This window comes from Macrotis lagotis, chromosome X (assembly GCF_037893015.1).
Source record: "Macrotis lagotis isolate mMagLag1 chromosome X, bilby.v1.9.chrom.fasta, whole genome shotgun sequence".
NCBI classification, from domain to species: domain Eukaryota; kingdom Metazoa; phylum Chordata; class Mammalia; order Peramelemorphia; family Peramelidae; genus Macrotis; species Macrotis lagotis.
Window position 1 is genome coordinate 608,576,733 of NC_133666.1, and position 22,852 is coordinate 608,599,584.

The 22,852-nt window shown below is 34.7% G+C and overlaps 1 protein-coding gene across 2 annotated transcripts in view; it reads right to left on the bottom strand.

Annotated features, from left to right (window-relative positions):
- The window catches only part of COL22A1 (collagen type XXII alpha 1 chain), a 665,867-nt gene that overhangs the window by 69,326 nt on the left and 573,689 nt on the right, over nt 1–22,852 (bottom strand). For both annotated transcript variants that reach the window (XM_074202703.1, XM_074202704.1), the window contains exons 47-48: nt 4,001–4,054; nt 2,563–2,616 (exon numbers count right to left, since the gene is read on the bottom strand). In XM_074202703.1, the coding sequence (XP_074058804.1) occupies nt 2,563–2,616; nt 4,001–4,054 (108 nt within the window). The remainder of the gene's footprint in view (nt 1–2,562; nt 2,617–4,000; nt 4,055–22,852) is intronic.

The window sequence follows — 22,852 nt, forward strand, 5'->3', positions numbered from 1 at the left end:
GAGAATGCTGGGATATGTATAATTTCTTAGACCTTTGAGGTCCCATAAAAAATCTTAGGGAAATTTAAACTGGAGATGAATGGAGAAGAACTAGAGATGCTGATGCTGTACTATGGTCTTTGTTTCTATGGATACTATTGATGAATACTATGAATCATTTGAAATAAATGAGATATAACTCACAGAGGAAGAGCACAAGTGGTCTGTAGAAGGCAAGAGTGCCAATACACAAGGACAGTAGAAGAAAACTAGAGGTGGTCATAAGTTGGGGAGTTCAGTGTTTATTTCAAGGTCAAAAATGTTAATGCATGGAAAGGAAGCATCTCCTGGTAATAAACTGGCATCTTTCCTTACATTTGCATAGTGTTTCATGAAGTATGAGGAGTTTTTGCAGGGATGATCTCATCTGATCTCTAGAGTAATCTGATTAGCAAAACTATAATAGTGATAAGTGTAGCTCACATTTCCAGAGCATTTTACAATTTCCAGAGAACTTTCCCCATAATAATTCTGTGAGGCAGGCAATGTAAGAAATATTATACTCATTTTTCAAATGAAAAAAAACAAGGTTCAGAAAGAAGTAAAAGTCAGTCAGTCAATAAATATTTATTAATTGTTCTCTGTGTACTAGGCACTGTGCTAATCAAAGATTTCAAGGTGAAAGTGCTCTAATGTGATCTTACTTCATCTTAACCTCATGTAATAGATGAGAAAAATAAATTCTCAAAAGATGAAGTTTCTAGACCAGGGTCAAAAGGATAGATGTGAGCCACTCTGATATCATAGAAATGGTAATGAATTTCAAGTTAGAGTTCCTAATTTTTGAATCTCAGTAGCAGCTATGCTACTTCCTAGATGTGTGATTTAGAACAACCTTTTTCCTCCTCTGGCCCTCAATTTCCTTGTCTGTAAAGTGAAACTTGGCTGAGATGATAGCCAAGTTCTGTCACTTGTGTCATTTGAGTGCAGTGACTTGTGATAAAACTTGAACCTTGCCCCAGGTCTTCTGACTGAATACTCTGATTATTGCTGCTTCTCTTTCTGATGAAATGTGACTAAGGAACTCTTAACATGAAAAGATATAAGAGGGTCAAACTAGAAAACCTCTAAAGAGTCCCTTTCAGTGCTTAGATTTGATAAGCCTATGAAGCTCAGAGAGGTTATGACTCCATGATCTATAGTCAAGTAACACATAGTAAATGTGTTAAACCAGTCTTTAATTGGTTTGATTCTGAAACATTGGAACTGGGAGGAGGCAGAATAGAATGAGAAGGATAGTGAGGCATTAAATGTGAAGGTTATGGAAAGAAATTCAGGATGAAGGCTGAAGATGGAAATGATCCTTAAATAGGATGGGGTTAGGGGCTTCATAAGTTATTCCACTGGAGTTAGAAGAAGACACAAGAATAGAATAGAAGATGGATTTCTTAATTATTTTTGTATGTATATCATAGCAGTTTGGTGTTCTATTACCTCCTTCTCAAAACAATAGTTTTAAATAATTGAAAGAAATGATACATTTTAATTAGAGGTTAGGAAATATAAAGAAACTCCCCACATAAGTGTATGAATGTCTTGAAAACTGTGGACTCCAAGTTAAAAATAATGGGGTGATATCGGACATGGAGATTGAAGTCAAAGAAGAGAAGAAGAAAGAGGAGATGAGTACTATCTTATTCTAATTCCTACTGAAATTAAAAATATTGATTTGGCTTATAGTTTATCAGTGCCAGGATCCTCTTGTACATAAGGGAATGTTATAGCTATTTAAACTAAGATTTAAAGGGCATTAAAACCACAAGATTTGGAAGCTTTAAGTCTTCTTAGCTCTGCCTCTAATTACCTGTATGTAACCTTGGTCAAGTTACTTCTCTCTAGGTATCAATTTTCTTATTTTAGAAATCAAGACATGGGACTAACACTGACCATAGAGTAAGGACTTCATTCAGGCTCTATGTCTGACACTTATTATCAGTGTCACCTCAGTCAAATCATTTACCCACCCTGGACCTCAGTTACCTCATCCATAAAATGAGGAGGTTGGAAAAGATCATTTCTTTTTTTTTTTTTTTAGATTTTTGCAAGGCAAATGGGGTTAAGTGGTTAGCCCAAGGCCACACAGCTAGGTAATTATTAAGTGTCTGAGACCGGATTTGAATCCAGGTACTCTTGACTCCAAGGCCGGTGCTTTATCCACTACACCACCTAGCCACCCCCAAAAATATCATTTCTGAGGTCACTTCTGACTTATAATCTTATGAATAGAGGATCTCTATGGTACCTTCTAGTTTGAAATTCTATGAAATACCCAAATACCTTAAGCTATTTAAATGTGGATTTTTTATTTTTTTTTTATTTTCAGGTTCCTCTAAGCTTTCTCTTCCATTTCTTTTGAGTCTATTCTCCTCAATCCACCAATAACTAATGTAAAATATTCAGGGCATCATTCAAAGACAAGGCCAAATAGAGATCTTGAACATTTTGGGAAAGGAGGAATTTAAGATGATCTTATAAAACAATGAGATAAAAATCTAAAAATCAAATAAATAAAGAACTACTTACAGGTGGTCCTGGATCTCCAGCTGGTCCCATGAAACCAGGAACTCCAGGATGACCCTTCGGGTGGGGAAGAAGGAGAGGGGGAAACAGTAGAAAATTTAGAATTTTTCTGGATTGATTCATTCATTTCTTCATTTACTCATTCATATAATTTATAAACTCATGTAATGGCAGAACTAGAAGAGATAATAGGAGTATGGAATCCAATTTGTACCAGATGAAAGAATTATCCACTATTGACCAACTGAGATAGATTTGTAACCAAGATACATTTCTTGGCTATCACAGTCCATTAAATCATCTAATGAAGTATGAGGAGATTGGGATCTATACAGATAGAAAATAAATCATCTGAATGATTTTTAAAAAAAGTGTTTCTAGGAATGAGTTGGAGGAAGTTGAATTAATAGTTTCCTAAGACTGAATCCAACTTTCAGTATATATATATATATGTATATATGCGATTCTATGAATGAAAACCACTTCAATATTTCACAAAATCTATGATTTCACTGGCATAGATAACAACCTTACATACCAATTGTGTGGAGAGGACAGATTTCCCTACCTTATCAATAAGTTCTGGGGATAAGCCTCTGAATTTAGTTTGCTTGGTCCTTGGGTGACAGACCTGGGTATATATTGAGTGTTTGCAATTTAGATAGATTTGCCAGAATTTTTGCCTTGTATTTTAGATTTGGGCAGAATAAGGTCATCTTCATATATATGATAAAATAATAAAATGTTATTGGTGCAAAAACAAAAGAAAATATATATGTTCTATATATATGTATTTTATGTCTATAAATATACATATTTATGCATATAAATATAAGATCAATATATCTATGTATGGATATATACATTTATATACCCATAGATACAAGTATCTGTATATATGCATATATATATGTGTGTGTATGAATTATTGATATATAGATGAATATGAATTATTGATAAGTAGATAATAATATGAGTGACTTATAGTATGACCTTACAAGCACATAACTTGAAAGGAAGTATTTCATTTGTGACAAAGAAAACTCTGATGAGTCCTGTTTATAGTTTGTGGGATTGGACTGAATTAAGCATTGTAAATGGAGTAAATGGAGATCTTTTTTTGTCTTGAATAAATATTATTTTGACAGAGGACTGAATAAGACAAGTAAAGAAAATAGAATTGGAGAAGAATCTTCTTGCAGGAAAAGATAGTTTGTTGAAGTATCTTTGGAGATAATTAGGCAAATACTTGAAAGGAAAATAGTCAAGGAAGATCTTTAGGGAGTCTGGATGATGAATAAATTGTTATTTTTGTTGCTAATTTAGCCAAAGGAAGTCATCCTCTAAGCAGGATATTGGCTAAGTAATTTTGTGGGTGAAAACAATAACGTTGATGATTCCTGGGAATGAATGGGAAATGAGGAAAGAAATAGGTTATTACCTGGTCACCTTTTTGTCCAGTCTCACCATCTGCTCCTGGTTCTCCTTTAGTGCCCTGAAGGGAAACAGAAAACTATCACTGAAAAAAAAATGACTAGTATCATACTATATATTATTGATCTGCCCAAATGCTCACTTCCCTTCACCAAAGGGGAAAACCAAACCAACCAAAACCAAAATCAAAACTCAAACAACAAAAACTCTGAAAAATGTTTACAATACTCAGTATAGAAACACTTTGTGTTTGTGATTGTGTGTGTGTGTGTGTGTGTGTGTGTGTGTGTGTGTGTGTGTGTTTGTATTGGGTATTAGCAATGTCTAAAATTCAAATCAACTCATTTCTTTTTTAAAAATTGTTTTATTTATTTAAGGCAATGGGGTTAAGAGTGACTTGCCCAAGGTCACACGGCCAGACAATTATTAAGTGTCTGAAGTCACATTTGAATTCAGGTCCTACTGAATGCAGGGACAGTACTCTATCCACTGCACCACCTAGCTTCCCCCAAGTCAACTCATTTCAATAGACACTTATTAAGTACTTCCTTTTCCTCACCAAATGAACAAATATATACCAATCAAATCCAAAATTAACAACAAAACAAAAACCCTAAAAAAATTATAAGACTTTGAATAGAAGCACCATTTGTCAGAGATCCAAATTTCAAGTCAACTCATTTCAGTAAATAATTTTAAGTAACTTTCAGGAGATGGTACCTGGAATATAAAAGACAGAACAAGAAAAGTAGTTTGTAACCCCTAGGAGCAAACATTTTACAAAACTTATATAAATACAAGTGGAGGGAAATATAAGTGGAGGAAAGATGGTAGGGACTTGACAGAGCTCTTCCCCAATCCTCTCCAAATAACTTTAAATAATGACTCTAAACAAATTCTAGTGTGGCAGAAACCATAAAAAGACGGAATAAAACAATTTTACAACCCCAAACAATACAGAAGTTCAGCAGGAAGGGTCTGTTGCACCAAGGTGAGAATAAAGCACAGTCCAGCACAGGCAACACCAGTGTATACCAGACTCCAGCAAACTATGAGAAGATGTGGTATGTGTGTGTGTGTGTGTGTGGGGAGGGGTCTCTGAATCAGTGACAGCTGTGGTTATTTCCAGACTTCTTACCTGACAGACAATAAAGGGATGGAACAGCTGATGAGGAGGAGATTTGCAAATCCCCCTTTGCTGCATTGCCTATTTTGAAATAGGGTCTCAATTCTGGGTCTCAATCCCAGGGCAAGGAGGATGATTAGCCTACCAGAGCTTGCAATAACAGTGGAGTAGGAACACTCTTCACAGTTTCATGACAGAAAAGGATGCTTATGGTCACTCTGAGTAGAGTCCAGGAGAATAGTAAACATACCTCTTCTTATATGATACCACCTTGGAAGAAATGAAAACTTACACGTCCCTAACAGTACCTATTAAGACACTTGCACAAAACTCCGAGTTTGAGAGAGTATGCCCTCTACGCTGGAATCAGAGTCCCACTTTACAAAGAGTTAAAAGTCAAGAAATGGACTTTAAAAATATGCTCACAGAAGAAAAAAGATTCTGAATATAAAAAGTTATTGTTGGTGGCAGAGATCAAAACACAAACTCAGAAGAAAAACAAACTCAAAACTCCCGTATTCAGTCTCAAAGAAAAATATGAATAGACTCCAGAACATGGAAGACCTCAAAAAGGATTTTTAAAATCAAGTATGAGAGGTAGAGTCAAATTGGGAAGAGAATGAGAATGTTACAAGAAAGGTCAAGAAAAGTGAGTAAACAGCTTGGTAAAGGAAGCACAATAAATGCTGAAGAAAATAACATCTTAAAGAAATAGATCAAATAGTAAAAGAAGCACAAAAATTCATTGAAAAGAAGAATGCCTTAAAAAAAGAAGAATTGGATAAATAGAAAAAAATATTTACTTAAATTCACTGAAAAGAACTCATTAAAAACCAGAATTACCCAAATGGAAAAAGAAATACAAAAATCTACTAACGAAAAGAATTCCTTAAAGAATAGAATTGGACCTAGCTGTGTAGCCTTGGGCAAGCCACTTAACCCCATTTGTCTTGCAAAAACCTTAAAAAAAAGTAGAATTAGGCAAGCAGAAAAGGAAGTAAAAAAATTAACTGAAAAAATAATTTTGCTAAATTTAGAACTGGGCAAGTGGAAGTTAATAACTTTATAATTCATCAAGAAACAAGCAATCAAAATCAAGAGGAAAAAAAGGAGAAAATGGGAAATATTTAATTGGAAAATCAAATGACCTGGAAAACAGATCCAGGAGAGAGATAAATTAAGAATTATTGGATTAACTGAAATAAAATCATCTACCAGATTGACTAATGTGACAACAAAAGGAAAATGAAAAGTGTTGGATGGGGTATGTGAAAAGTAAAACACTAATGTTCTGTTGGTAGAATCATATATTCAGAGAAAGAGAATACTAATAATAAGAGAAATGATATAGTCCCTGGTGGATGACCTCTTAATTTTCTTTATAAGAAGTATTTCATATGCATTATAATTTCCAAATGAAATATTATTAATTCATATTAAATCATATTATAAAACCTACATAGCTTTCTACCATGATGACTTCAGAAAAAGCAGACTAACCTGTGTTGAGGCTAGTAGATGCTATGTGAGTCTGCCTGTGCTTCTTTTTGTATTTAAATTGTTTTCTTTTTTTTTTTTTTTTTTTTTGCTGCTTGCAATATTCTCTCCTTTATTTGAAGGTTCTGGAATTTGGCTATTACAGTCCTTGGAGTTTTTATCCTTGGGGTCTCTTTGTGGAGGGGTTCTGTGGATTCTTTCAATGGTTATATTGTTATATTGTTCTAGTTGATTTGGACAATTTAACCTTACAATTTCCTGCATGATGTTTTACAGGTTCTTATTATTCTGATTTAGGCTTTCTAGTAGTCTGATGATTCATAGATTTTCTCTTCTGGATCTATTTTTCAGTCCATTCATTTTTCCCTATGAGGTAGTTTACATTTTGTTCATTTTTCTCAGCCTTTTTATTTTGTTTGATGGAATCTAGTCCTGTAGATTCGTTGGTTTCTATTTGTTCAATTCTAATATTTAGGGTTTTATTTTCTTCAATTAGCTTCTGTGTTTCCTTTTCCAGTTGGCTATTTTTACTTTTAATGGAGTTGATTTCTTTGGTCATTTTTTCATAATTTTCCTGCATTTTACCATTTTCTGCTTCCTCTCTTCTTTGGTTTTTAAATTCTTTTTTAAGCTCTTCGGGGTATAGGTAGTATAGATTCAGGCTTTTTTTTTCCCTGGGACTGGGGTCTGATCCCTGGTTTGTCTTTGGCCAAGATGTTGCATATACAGTCTAGGCCTTGCCTTTTTAGAGGTGTTTTTCCTCCTTTGTGTCCAGGTTTTGACTTAACAGTGGTTTGTTCCTGACCCAATTCTGTCTTTTACCCAGGTGTTCTCAGGGTTCAAACTTTGTTTAGGGTTAGGGTCTTCCCAGTTGCCTTGCTATCTAGCTGTTGGGACCACTGCTGTTGTTAAGCTGTCAGGACCTGGATTGCACTGTGGTAACAAGACCTCTGATGGCTTTCCTGCTTTCCTGCCTCCAAAACTTTACTGCCCCTTTCCTGCCCCCAAGAAGACAGACCTTCACTGAAGATTCTCCATGATGTCTACAGTTGAAAAACTTCTTTGAATCTTCTCTTTTTGTGGGATCCGTAGTGTGAATGTCAGTGCAAAGGCTTCATATATGTTTGGTAGGGAAAAGTCCTGGAGCATGCTAGCTTCATGCTGCCATCTTGGTTCCATCTCAGAAGTCCCCCTCCCCCAAAGAAACTACATGACAACTGAAAGATTCAAAGAAAGGATTTTTCATAAAGACTAGTTGAATACCTAGAAGAAATTTAGAAAGTTAAAAAAAATCTTTAGAGAAAAAATTTAGGAAAATTAGTAGATTAGAAGATAAAGTAGTAAATCATATCCAAGAAATAGATCTTTTAAAAACAAGGATAGATCAGAGAGATCAATAATTCATGAGACAGAAAGAAATATTAGTATAAAGTCAACATATAAAAATTTTTTAAAAATTAGCATACCTGATATTAAAAAAAACCTGAACTGGTATGCAAATCAAAGAGTAATAATTTAAGTATTCCTAGATTGGTACAGAGCCAAGGTGGCAGAATGAAGGTAGGAGCACACCCAAGTTCTCCCCCAAACTCCTCCCCTTTAAAGATTAAATAATTCAAAACTGATATTTTCTCTAAATCTATATCTCTATTTCTAAACAGATATCTCTAAGCAGTGATTTTAAAAAATCACTAAACAAACTCCAGAGTGGAAGAACCAATAAAAAGAAGAATTGATATAATTTTCCAACCCAAGACAACTTAGAAGATTGGTAGGAAATGTCTGTTGTACTAGGATGAGAGGAGAGAGCAGAGATGGCCCAGGCCTGTCCAAGGACCAGTCCCAGCAATATTGGAACAGGCAGAGGGGCAACTGGGTCAGTGGCAGCAGTGGAGGCTTACAGACCTCCCAATCCAGAGACTGCCAATGCCAACTTGGAAAATCAGAAGGAAAGTCTGTCTGACCAGAGTGAGAATGGAGTAGAGTTCAGCTCAGGGCAGGTCTCAGTGCAGACACAGAGCCACTTATTGAAGAAAGCCACCGAATCTGCAGCAGCAGCAGCTGCTGCTGCTTCCATATCTCTTGACCTGAGTCCCTTTGTTATCACTCAGTCAAGACTATTGCTTTACCCATATTCAGATCTGGATCACAGTCCTAGAAGGGAAGCAGTAATACAACGGAACTTCCTGCCACAGGGGAACAGTGACCCTCCTCATTGTTTCAGGGCACAAAAGAATGCTTCTGGTCATCAACTGACCAGAGCACAGGTCAGGAGAGTAGTAAAAACCTCTCCTTAGATCCTACTATCCAAGAAGAACTTAAAACTTGCAAGTCCTAGAAGTATCTCTGAAAAAAGTGGCAGAAATCTCCTAAAGTATGAGATAGTGTATCTTCCAACACGAGAAGCAAAACCCTAACTTAATAATGAATTAGTGTCAAATAATAGGCTGGAGAAATGAGTAAATAGCAATAAGGAAAAATATAAACATAAAATGGTGATAAGAAAGATCAAAATAGGGCGTGGCTAGGTGGCTTAATGGATAAAGCACCAGCCTTGGAGTCAGGAGTACCTGGGTTCAAATCCGGTGTCAGACACTTACTAATAACCTAGCTGTGTGACCTTGGACAAGCCACTTAACCCCATTTGCCTTGGAAAAAAACTAAAAAAAGATCAAAACACAAGCTCAAGAAAATAACAAAGTCAAAATTCCTATATCCAAAGCCTTCAAGAAAAAAATGAATTGGTCTCAGGCCATGAAAATTCTCAAAAAGGATTTTGAAAGTCATGTAAGGGAGGTAGAAGAAAAATTGGGAAGAGAAATGAGAGTCATTTGGGAAAATCATGAAAAACTAATCAATAGTGTGGTGTAGATACAAAAATATTGAAAAATAACAACTGAAATAAAAAAACAGACTGATGCAAATGAAAAACAAAGTTCAAAAAATAGAAGGAGACCTTAGAATGCAGAATGGACAAATGGAAAAGGAGGTACAAATAAATCACTGAAGAAAATAATTCCTTAAAATTTAGAATGGAGCAATGAGTAACTGATGACTGTGAGAAATCAAGAAACAATAAAACAAAACCAAAAGAATGAAAACCTAGAAGAAAATTTGAACTCTCCCACTGGAAAATAACTGACCTGGAAAATAGATCCATGAGAAATATTTTAAAAATTATTGGACTACCTGAAAGCTATGACTATAAAAAAAGTCTAGCCATCATTTTTCAAGAAATTCTTAAGGAAATCTGCCCTAATATTCTAGAACCAGAAGTCAAAATAGAAATTGAAAGAATCCACCTATCACTTTCTGAAAGACGTCCTAAAATAAAAACTGACAGGAATATGATACTCAAATTTCAGAGCTCCCAGATTAAGGAGAACATATTATAAGCAGTCAGAAAGAAACAATTCAATTTTTGTGGAATACAGTCAGGATAACACAAGCTGCTAAATCTTCTACATTAAAGGATAATAGGGGCTTTAATAGTCCATAAGGCAAAAGAATTTGGATTATACTTCAGAATCAACTACTCAGCAAAACTGAGCATTTTCTTATAGGGGAAGAGATGGACATTAAATGAAAGAGGGAACTTTCAAACTTTGCTGATGAAAAGACCAGAGATAAACAGAAAATTTGATTTTCAAATATGAGACTCATGTGAAACATAAAATGGTAAACAGGAAGGGGAAATCATAAGGGACTTAATGTTGTTGAACTGTCTGTATTCCTGCTTGGAAAATGATACTGATAATTCATAGAAACGTTCTCATTTCTTAGGGCAGTTAGGATGAAGCTAATATATTAAAAATGGAGTTAAGGAGTGAGAGAAGAATGTACTAGGAGAAAGGGAAAATGAGAAATAGAATGGAGTAAGTTACTTCACACAAAATAGGAAAGAGAATGTTTTTCATTGGAGTGGAAGAAGGGGAAGGTGAGAGGGAGTGAGTGAGATTTACTCTCATTGAAATTGACCTGGAGATAGACTACACTCAGTTAGATATTAAAAATCTATCTTACCCTACAGGAAAGTAGGAGGTGAAGGGGATGGGAGAAAGGAAGGGTAGCAGAAGAGAGGACAGATTATGAGAGGGGATAGTCAGAAGCAAAACACTTTTTAGGAGGGACAGGATAAAAGACAAAAGAGAGTATAAACAGGGCTGATATTGATAAAATGATATTGATACAAATTTCTCTGATAAAGTCTTCATTTCTTAAATGTTGTGAACTGAGTCAAATATAAAATTTAATAACCATTTCTCAATTAAAAATGATCAAAAGTTATGAACAGTTTTTTGATGAAGTTTTTAATGCCATCTATGGCCATATATTTATTTTTACATTGTTTCCATGGTATACATTGATTTAAGTTGAATGTGATGAGAGAGAAATCATATCATTAAGGAAGAAAAATAAAGTATAAGAAATAGGAAAATCACATAATGAGATAATAGCTTTTTTCTGAAATTGAAGGTAATAGTCTTTGGTCTTTGTTCAAACTCCTCATTTCTTTCTCTGGATACAGACGGTATTGTCCACTGCAAATAGCCCAAAATAGTCCCTGATTGTTGCAATGATGGAATGAGCAAGTCCATCAAAGTTGGTCATCAGCCATCAGGGCCATATTTTTATTTGTTTGTCTGTTTTCTTTTAAGGTTTTCTTTTTGCAAGGCAATGGGGTTAAGTGGCTTGCCCAAAGCCACACAGCTAGGTCATTATTAAGTGTCTGAGGCCATATTTGAACTCCGGTACTCCTGACTCCAGGGCTGATTCTGAGGGCGTTCTAACAAATTATAGATTAGAGAAATGCAAATTAGAACAATTCTGAGGCATTACCTTATACCTACTGGATTAACTCATAGGACAGAAAGGGAAGTTGACAAATATTGGATGAAGGGGAAAATGAGATATTAATGCACCTTTGAAGGAGTTGTAAAATAATTCAATCATTCTGTAGAGCAATTTGGGACTTTGTCCAAAGGGCATAAAAACCAGACATACCCTTTGATCTAGCATTGTTACTACTAGGCCTGTAGCACAGAAGACATGAAAAACAGAAAGGAAACAGACATATGTATAAGGTCTTTTCTGGTGGCAAGGAATTGGAAGTTGAGGGCATACCCATCAGTTGGGGGGATGACTGAACAAATTGTGGTATGTCATTATGATGGAATGCTATTTAGTCATAAGAAATGATGAACAGGGATGTTTTCAGTAAAACCAAGAAATACTTAAATGAGCAGAGGCGATATAAAATGTACTGTTTACAAAGTAACAGCAATATTGCAGGATCATCAGCTGTAAATGACTTAGCTTTCCTCAGCAGTACTGAGAACCAAGACAACTCTGAAAGGCTTATTATAAAAGAAAGACTTATTATAAATAATGCTATACATCCTCAGAGAGAGAGAGAGAGAGAGAGAGAGAGAGAGAGAGAGAGAGAGAGAGAGCTGATGGTGTCTGAATACAGATTGGAGCTTACTTTTTAATTTTATTTTTCCTTGAGGTTTCTTTTATTTTTTTGAGGGGAGACATTTCACAACACGAAATTGTGGAAATGTTTAATATGAATACATATTTTTAACCTACTTCAAATTACTTGCTTTCTCAATGAGAGAGGCGACCAGTGATTAAAAAGAGAATTTCAAACTTGGAAGTTTTAAAAATCAATGTTAAAACTTGATTTTACATGTTAACAGAGAAAAATAAATAAGATAATAATAATAATAATAATAAAACAAAAAATAAAACAAATAAAAAGAATCATTGGCTTTCCAAAACCTATAGTCAACTTTTTAAAAAGTCAGGACATTATATTTCATGAAATAATAAATGAAAAATATTCAGATCAACTGGAAATAGAGGGCACATTGAGGAAAGAAAGAATCTATTAATCACCTCTTAAAAGTAACCCCAAAAGGAAAAATTCAATGAATATCATAGTCAAGTTTCAGAGCTCCCACATAAAAGAAAGTACCCTTTGTTTTGAACATGAAAGGATTTTAAATGCCAAGAAACCATGGTCAATATCTCAGAAGTGAAAAAATGAAAAGAGGTGCAAGAATATAATATCCCCAAAGGAGAAAAAGTTACATAGGCTTAAAGCCTAGATTAATTTATCCTGCAAAGCAAAGTAAAATCCTACTGTGGGTATGGGTAAGGGAATGAAACTTTAACAGAATTGAGAATTTACATGGATAACTTATGGAAAAAAAACTAGAGATGAATTAGGAACATTGAATCTCAAATACAAGACCCAAAGAAACCTAGGTTAAATTTATTTTAGCAATCTGAAGAAACTTTTGATTTTTAATAACTGTGTCATGTAAGAAGAAAACTCTTGAGGAAAGACATTGAAGGATAGGATGGCAGAAGTTGACGTGAAATAAACCACATTCTTTTCAAAATGATAATGGGCACGTACAAACACAATCGATTTAACGTGGAAATATATCAAATTGAAAGGAGAGATTAAAGGAATGGAAGGTGAAAAGAACTAAATTTAAGAGAATGTCTTAGGTTACCTCTTAGATAATTGGAACATGGCAAAATAAAATATTTTATATGCCTATAATGGGATATTATTTCATAATAAGAAATTACAGAAGAAATTATTTTGGAGAATTCTTCTTGTTATGAATTGATACAAAGTGTATGAGCAAATTTAAGAGAGCAATGTATGTAAGGAGAGCAAAATGAAAGAAAAACAAATACAAAAGATTTAAGAACTTTGAGTAGTAAAATGACCAATCATCTTTGACGAAACATGTTACTCACTTCCAGTCAAAGACATGATGGAAGCAGTCAATAATTAATAATTAATTAACCATCTATTATGTGCCAGGAGAAGGAAAAAGATGTGAAAGACAGTTTCTCCCCTTAAGAAAATCATAATCCTGTAGAGACAACAAGCAAACAAATATATACAAACAAGTTATCTAAAAGTTTTAGGAACTAATTAAGAGAGGTATTGCACTAGAATTAAGCAATCTTGGCAAAGGCTTCATGAATGCAAGCTGCTGAAAGATATATACTCTTTAATATGTCACTGTATTCATTTATCATGAATTTATGTGCTAATTTTCCCCTTTTTTTCTCTGTTTTATCTTTCCTCTCTGTCTCTGTTTCTATCTCTGTCTCTCTGTGTCTCTATCAAAAAAAGACCATTTATTATGTTTTTATGATACAGAGAAAAGGCCCGAAGATGGTTTGGGAGGAATTTTAGATGAATAGGATACATTTTGAAATAATCATGTAGAATTTTGTAAATACTTAAAATAGTTTGATGAAATGGAGATCCTTGGGTTCATAAGAATTATCTTTATATGTTCTGCTATATATTATATAAAGGTTCAAGGAAAAGAAGTACTATACGGGAACGTAAAATATGTGTATTAAACTAAAGGAAAAAATCACTTAGTATGGGATCATTTCATATTACCTGAAGGTATGTCATGTGGAAGAGGTATTAGAATAATTCTGTGTAATTTCTGAGAGAAACAGAATAATCGATTATTTACCTATTTTATAACTGTAAACTCTTTTGATATTGTTATTGTTGTTCCAGCTGTTTTAAAGAGATCTGATCTCTCCTGATTATAAAGAACTTTGTTCTGTATCTTTAGGGTGTGGCACATGGTTGACACTTTAAAATGTTCATTAATAAATTCAAGCTTTCTAAAAATTGCTTAGTCTGTCTTCTTAGGAAAGATGCTCCTTATCTTAGCAGTATCGAAACAGGTGTTATATTAAGAATGATGGGATCATCACTGACCATCTAGTGTGACCTTTTCTTTTTTAGAGGTAAGCAAATGGTGGCCCTGAGATGGAATGTGGTATGAAGAAATATAATGACATAAAGGAAGAAGAGTCCAGAATTTGAAGTTAAAGGATCTGGATTCAAATCCCATTCCCACTTTGTTAACTGTCTGACCTTAGGGTTATTCTATCTTGAACTCGAGTTTCCTATTCTATAAAATGAGAATCAGATAAAATATTTTTTAATGTCCCATATAGCACCAAATCTTGAAAGCCCCTCCTACAAGATGTATTAGTCTGACAACTGGGGTGGATGAACTCTGAGATTTTGTGATTCCAAGTTAAAACTCCAGTGCTCCTATAAAATGACTTTTTATGTAATTGTAAAAGAAAAGCTCTTGTTGAGGTGAAAAGAAAAGTTGTATACAAGAAAAACATACAATTAGTAAAAGTCCCCTCTCCCTCCATCTCTTTCTTCCTGTAATCATTTCTATTGTTTAGAAATCCACAAGTGATAGTCCCAGTCTATATACCCCTTCTGAAATCTCAAGGAAATGAAATGATCTTACAGAAGTCCTAAGCTATTTTAGGATAATTTTCTCAAAGGGAAGTCAGTGAGTTTTTTTTTATATCCAAATTGTTTTTTGTATTCAATTTCATTGCCAAAAGAGAAAAGTAGGTTACAACCTTCATTTCAAACCAGTGGAAATCTTGTTCCCTGACTACCATGAAAGGCAGAAAAAGGCCCATATCTCAGCTGCACTTCAAGGGAAGTAAATCATTCCCCAGATAAAATTCACTCTCACTGCCAAGCTTCCCAATATGCTACTCTTCCTAACTTCTCCCCTCTGGATAATTGTTTTTAGATATAGTTTTTAAGTAGGTACTATATAGGTTTTAAGTAGGTACTGCCATAGATTGAGTACTGGGCTTGGAGTCATAAAGATTCATACTTTCCTAAATTCAAATCTGGTCTCAGATACTTACTAGCTGTATGACCCTGGGAACATTGCTTAACTTTATTTGTCTCAGTTTCCTCACCTTAAGAAAGTGATCTGGAGGAGGAAATGAAAAATAATTTTCTATTCAAAAATAATCTTCTCTATGTCCCTCAGATTTTCATTCCTTCAAATATGCAGCTCCAAGTACTGGGGTATGTTTTCAAGGGTGAGGGTGCACTCAGATCCTTAAGTCAAATTTACTCATTCTCAGAGACAGATAACTTGGGTTCAGATTCTGGCTCTAAAACTAGTTACTTTTGTTCAGACCAATTAAATTCTCTATGTCTCAGTTTATTTAATTTTATAATGAAGATAATGCTATCATTATTCATTTCATAGTCCTGCTGTGGGTGAAAGTCCTTTGTAACATTTAAAATGAAAGAAATTTAAGAGGTGTTTACTCTTTTTCCTTTTGATTTCCCTCACCCTGTAAATGACATCATTTTTTCTGCCTCTGAGCTGGGCATCCCATATTTATCAACTATTATATATTGATCTATTTACAGCCTGTACTTTCATAAGGCATCTAGGCAGCTCAGTGAATAGAGAATTAGACCTAGAAGCAAGAAAACTTGAGTTAACAATTCTGTGATTCTGAGCAAGTCATTTGATATCTCTCTGTAAAATGGAGAATCATAACACCTTAATGTCCCAAATTAGAACCCTAAATTTTAGAATTTGAAGAGACTATAAATACAGATTAAAAAGATATAATTACACTTGCATATGTTATGTTGCCCTATTTTTTTTCTCCTCTGGGTAAGATATCCTGTGATTTGTTATGAGGATAAAATGAGATATTATTTATAAATTTCTTAGCACATAGTAGGTACTTAATTATTATAGTTCCTTTCCTTCCCCAGTCCCACCAGGTCCTGTTTTATTCTCCTGCTTTATGTTTAATCTTGGTGTGGGTAGTCCTGGTCCTTAAAGAGATAACATTGAGCTGAAAGGGGGAGGGAAAAAAAACTCATCTCTGGGTAGAATATATCTGGGATTCTAAGTCCATTTTGGGAATGGAAGTGATATACTGGAGCTTGTGTTGCCTATGAGATTTGGGATGACCAAATAAAGATAGAGATCTATTACAAATTATTACAGAACTTCTAAGGATAAAACTCCTAAACCCTTGGAGGACAGACTGGGTGAATTGTGTGTTTGTGTGTGTGTGTGTGTGTGTGTGTGTGTGTGTGTGTGTGTGAGAGAGAGAGAGAGAGAGAGAGAGAGAGAGAGAGAGAAAGAAAAAGAGAGAGAGAGGATAAGTAGCCAATGAGGGCTGGCTTAGTCTAGCCACATGGCACAGGAGTCTATGGTGAACCACCAAGTTCTAGCTTGGGACCACATGGCCTAGGAAATAAAGAGAGAAAGCATCCTTTCAGATAGCATCCAAGAGGGACAGAGATCCCAGAAGGGGTGGGTGCTTATTCTTAAATGCACTTCCATAGTGGGTTGGCTCTGGGGGTGGGGCGGGTAGGTCCAGCAGTGGGCCAGGTATCTTCCAATGGCAAGGTACATACTGGTCCTTCCTGTGCCAAGGTATGTGACTTCTAAGTTAAACTAAAAGCTGGGTGAAGGAGAAATGAGGAGGGGGTACAAATTTTACATTTAACAATAAAACAATAGAAGTCAGTTTACATCTCAGGAACAGAAAAAGCATTAACAAAATTTAACTGCATCTTATATTCATAATTCTTGGCATCACTTGTAGAGAAGAATTTTATAAATATATGGGGGAAGAACCTTAAAATCATTTTAAATGAGACATGTTAAGGGAGGTGGGGGTGCTGTACCTGGAAAAGAGAATATTTAGTGCAAAAATTTAGGTGTCTTCATGTATTTGGAGGACTGTCATATACATGGGCAATTATATCTTGTCTATACTACAAATTCCCTTTTAGCTCTAACATTCTATGTACATATGTTCTTTTCCTATTTAAACATTCTATTGATATTTTTTTCACGATTCTCTCCTCTGTGATCTCTTCTATATCTAACATTCTGTGTGACATGTTCCAAAGTTCTTTTCCTATTATAAAATTCTTTTTTCTCATCTTACCTTCTATACTCTAAAGTATTTTTAATCACTAAAGTTACCTAACACGTTGCTTAAGAATAAAACTTCTCTTTCTTCCTAATTATTTGATTTTCTTAGGGGCATTATACCAAAACAATGAGAAATATAATGCTTATGCTTAAAAAAAGGGAATTGGTATGTTCTTTCAGAAAACAACTTTCATTTCCAGTTCTGGAAAGTTACAAGTCTTTCTGGTCATCATTTTGATTAGGATCTTGCTTCTTCCTCCCACTCCACTTGAACCATAATTACCACAGTGGCAGCTATCTCCAAATCTTTAAATCTTAAAGCCAGTATTTTATACTGTTTGAAAGTCCTGGGAGGCAGTTATCTAATGGGAAAAAGCATTAACCTCCAAAGGGCTCAGAGATATGAGATATGAGCTGCTAAATAGGGGAGATAGATTGTGGCAAAGATAGTTCCCAGCTGGTGAATCACCAGCATAAATACCCTTGTGGTCATCAGGATTTCACAAGAATTGGATGTGTGATAAATTACATATACTCCAAAAATGATGCAGACATTTGCCCATGTAATCATGCTTCTGGAGGGAAGCTTTCTTTGGATATTTAAACATTCATTAATTCATTTAAGAAATACTTAATGTGATAACTATACTCTAAGTGACTTTTCAGATCTAAGAGTTAAGATTTTATAACAATTTGTTGTAATACTATTTCAAACATTGGGCAAGATTAAAACATAAATTAGACATAGGCTGATTTTCCTGCCAACTCCTGTCAATTCTATCTTCCCCAAATCTCTCATACATATCATCTTATCTCCTCTGGCACTTTCCTTATCACCTCACAGGTGATTTAAAATAATAGCCTTATGGCTGGTCTTCTTGTCTTAAGTCTCTCCCTACTCCAGTGCACCTTCCATTCAACTACTAGTTATCTTCTTAAAGTATGTAATCCCCCTCCTCAGTAAACTCCTGTGGCTACTTATTACCTCCTGATTAGAAAGTAAAATCTTCTGTTTGGTTTTTAAAGCCCTTTATGACTTGCTCCCCTCCTACATTTCCATTTAAAAAATATTATTCCCCTATATGGACTCTGTGATGCAGGAATGGTGACTTCCTTTATACTCCTCACATTATCCTGATTGCATACCTTTTAACTGACTCCCCTGCATCCCTGGAATACATTTTTTTTTCTTTTTATCTCCATCTCCTGACTTATATGGATCCCTTTGAGTCTCGGCTAAAATCTCATCATCTGAAGATAGCCTTTCTGGGTTCTACAGCTTAACCTTCCCTCTGAGATTACCTCTAATATACTTTTTTTTTGCTTGTTCATAGTTGTTTTCCTTCATTGGAATGTAAATCTTTAAGAATGGGATGTTTTGACCTTTCTTTGAAACCCTAGTTCTTAACAAGGTGGTCATTTAACTCTGCTTCAGTTTCTCATCTATAAAATGAGCTGGAGAAAGAAATGGCAAACTACTCCAGTATCTTTGTCCAGAAAACCCTAAATGGCTCACAAAGATTCGGACAAGATTGAATTGACTCAATAACAATCACAACACTGAGCATGGTACATGGATCATAGTAGATCTCAGGAAAGCTGCCTTCACTCGACTTATTCACTAATAGGAATGCATTTACATGTAAACAAATATAAATGGTGATGGAAAGGCTGGGGGATTCATTGACTGAACTATATAATATACATCATCGAGGTAAAATAATAATGATGATGATGATAATGATAATATTAATAATAATAACAACAACAATCATAATAATCATAATAATATTTGCCCTTCTTTCTCAAAGAAGACCATGGCATCAGGAAAAATGGTGCCATGACAAGCATACAAATTGCATTTGAGTGAGGGCGTTCTGTACTAAGTCACCAGCCTCATTTTCTCCTCCAGAGTCATTGAAGATTCAATGACCAGATATGAATTGGGACCCCTGGAGATGGTCCAGGATGGCATCAAGGCAAAAAAAAAAGGACCAAGAAAAAGATAAAGGGCAGCTAAATAGTACAGGGGGATAGAGCTTCAGGTCTGGCATTGGAAAGACCTGAGGCAAGTTTGGAGGCCATGGACACTTTCCAGATGTGTTTTGCCTCCATTCCCTTAGAGGAAATAATACTAGCATCTACTTTCCATGATTGTCATGAGGATCAAATGTGATAATAATTGCAAAGCCCTTAGCATACTTCCAGGCATGTAATAAAGATCATATGAATGTTGGTGTTGTTGTTGTTATTAGTACTAGTAACTTGTTTCCTTAGTGTAGTTTTTATATTTATATTTGGAACAGATGCTTTTTCATAGAAGATGCAAGGAATTTGGGGAGATTGCAAATATTTAAGTGCTATATAAAATTAAGGGTAGAGTTGAAACCCCACCATTTTAGCTCTGACACTTTGACTTATAATGAATCAAATAACCAGAATTGGTTATTTAGAGTATTCATACTCTTCAAATCAGTCAAAGCCATTGTGTTAGAGCCTGGGTCATATGCTAGGTGATCTGTAAAAAGATAAGAAATATTTTCCAAACCCAGGGTGAGTGAATCTGATGGTCCAGATTCAAGAGTTTGGAACAGCATGATATTCCACCATACCTTTGGAAAGCAAAGTAAGAACTGAGCTGTGATAAAGAAGGGAGATATCAAAGAGAATCAGCAGCAAAAGACCAAAAATGAGGGAAGTCCCCCCCAAAAGTCAATTCTTTTCATAACTTCTCCTCCCAGTGTCTATCCAAAGACAATACAATAGAATCTTCTTTTTTATTCTGCAAACATTTTCAGTAAATCAAATTTTTGCTTAACCACAGAGGCCAGATTTGAAGTAGATATAGATGTAAATACAAATCATAAGTAGCATATATAGTTCAAGCTTTGACTAAATGTTAAGAATTTTCTTATGGACTTGGAGCAATTGCCACCAAATTTTTAAGTGTCCCAACTCCTTAAATCTACAGATTAAAAAAATAGACCCTAGGGTTAAAATGAGATAATTATTATAATATGAAGCTTTATAAATGCTATGTATAATTTATTATTAAGTGAATAAATGGAGAATCAAATAATGAGAAGACCCAGAAAGATTAAGATGAGGACATCACAGTACATTCATGACTTTGCAGATTTATGAACATGAATTGCCCCTTTAAAGTGTGGTCTATCCAATACTTTCCTTGTTTAGCTTAACTTTTGGGGTTGGACCAGAATCTTTTGCATAGGAGAAGCAAAGTATCCCCCTCCTCCCACATATGTTCCCCTGACCTCCTATGATTTTGAAACATGCTACCTTCTTTAAATATTTCTTATTAATTGTGTATTTATTGGTAGAAGAGTAAATTCCAGTTTTATTTGGGAGAAATCCAAACACTACTTTTCTTACTATGCTATTTCATTAAATGACATGCTTGGAATCAATTGTCTTCAAGAAAACTAGTAAAAAGAAACACAAAAAGACTTTTGGTGGTTCATGAGTAAGATAAGATGAAGAGAACATATTCAATGAAAAGAGATAAGGAAAGGCTTAATAGAGAAGGTAGCATTTGTAGGATGTAAGATATAAAGATGGTGATGCAGGTTGGAGGAAGATAGTGTGATCAGTCATTAAGGTGAGAGAGCAAATTTGGGGGTGGGGTGGTTAGGTAGTAGACCAACTTGGCAAAAACAGAATCAATGAAATGTAAGATGAGCTTAAAAAGGTAATGGTGGATCTAGGAATGTTAAGTTAAGGAATATGAATTGTGTTAAAAAGGAAGTGAAAAGTTTCTATAGGCTTTTGAGCAAAGGAGTAATTTGATTAGCAATCAAGGCAGTCTTTTGGAGCAAGACTGAAGGTTGAGAAACCTACAATGAAGAGACAATGGTACAAATGAGGGATCATTAGTATCTGAGCAGTACTACTGGTGATGCAGGAGACAGGAAATAACTCATGTTGGACTTGAAGATCATGCCTTTTAGATGCTGGAGAACAGTGGTCTCTCTTCTCTTATGATTCTTTTCCTTTTACTCTTTCCTTCAGGCATCTCACCTAAAACTGAGTTTTTCACCCTGTCCTCAAGTTGCTTACAAACAGCATGCTATGAATTTTGCAGGCTTGTGAAATAAATCCTAAGCTATTTGAATTCCAGGGTAAGTAATGAATTCTTTCACCTTCACAAGAACTCCCAATTTTATTGGTGGCACCAAGGAAAGGACTTTTTTAAGCCATAAAATGTAAGTTACATAAGGACAAAGATTTTCATTTCTGTGTCAATATTTCCAGGCTTAAGATTGTACCTTCCATACAATAGATGCCTAAGGCTTGTTGAATTAAATTGAATTTTGAAGATAGATTTTTAGAATTTGGAAATAAACTAGAGGTGGTGATGAGAAACAGAGGATTCAAAGCTGACATTTGAGACTGTGAGCCTTGGGGACTGAAAAGAATAGAGGTTTTTATTGATAGACTAGAAAACCAAAAAAGTCAAGATAAGCCTGGAATAGAATTTTAAAGGGACAAAGATGGAAGAAGAGTCCTAAGATATCAGCCTTCACATAAAGGTGACTAATATGGAAAACAATTGTTACATAGGGGTAAAATTCCTTATCTGTATGATTGATTTGTTTCAATACAGGCAGTTTTAGAGGACTGAGTAGTAACCAAGAAGAGGAGTCTCAGTGAGATGATCAGTGAGATGATTTCGATTACTGCACTAAAAAGCAAAGCAAAAATAAAACCAAAACAAAATGAAACAAAACAAAACAACTGAGCCAATCCAGAATACCATACCTCTTATTCTTTCTTTTTTGATCATTAGTATATAAAATAAAATGGCCATATACTTTGTATATTCAACTTTGACCTTCTTGATTATCTTGCAACATGACAAATTAAAAAATAAATGAATAGATGAATATAGGAAGAAGGAAGGAGATTTTTTTCATTTTTTTAGAAGGAAGGAAATTAATGGGATTTTAGATCTCTGGGAAAATTAAAACACAAAATCAAAACCAATGGGATCTTGTTTGCATTAAGAGAGGCATGGTGTTTGGAACTAGGGATAAGAAAGTCTGAATATGTTCAGGCATAATCAGATTATAAGTACGGTATTGTTTTCAGTGTACCTACTTTTTATAGGAAGGAAATTGGTGAGCTGAAGTAGAGAGAACGAGATTGACAAAGTAGGAAAAGTGGCTCCCATTTCATATGAAATAAGTGAAAGGAATTAGAATATTTGTCCTGTAGAAGAAAATGATATGGGAGAAAAATTATCCATGTTTGGAATATTTTAAGAGTTAGCATCAGATCTAGGCCAATGAATGGAATCTATAGGAATTTATGCTCAACATAAGGAAAACTATTTAATATCTAAAGGTGACCAAAAGAGGAATATGGTGCCCCAAGAAGAAGTGAGTATTCTATTACTGGAGGTCTTTATAGA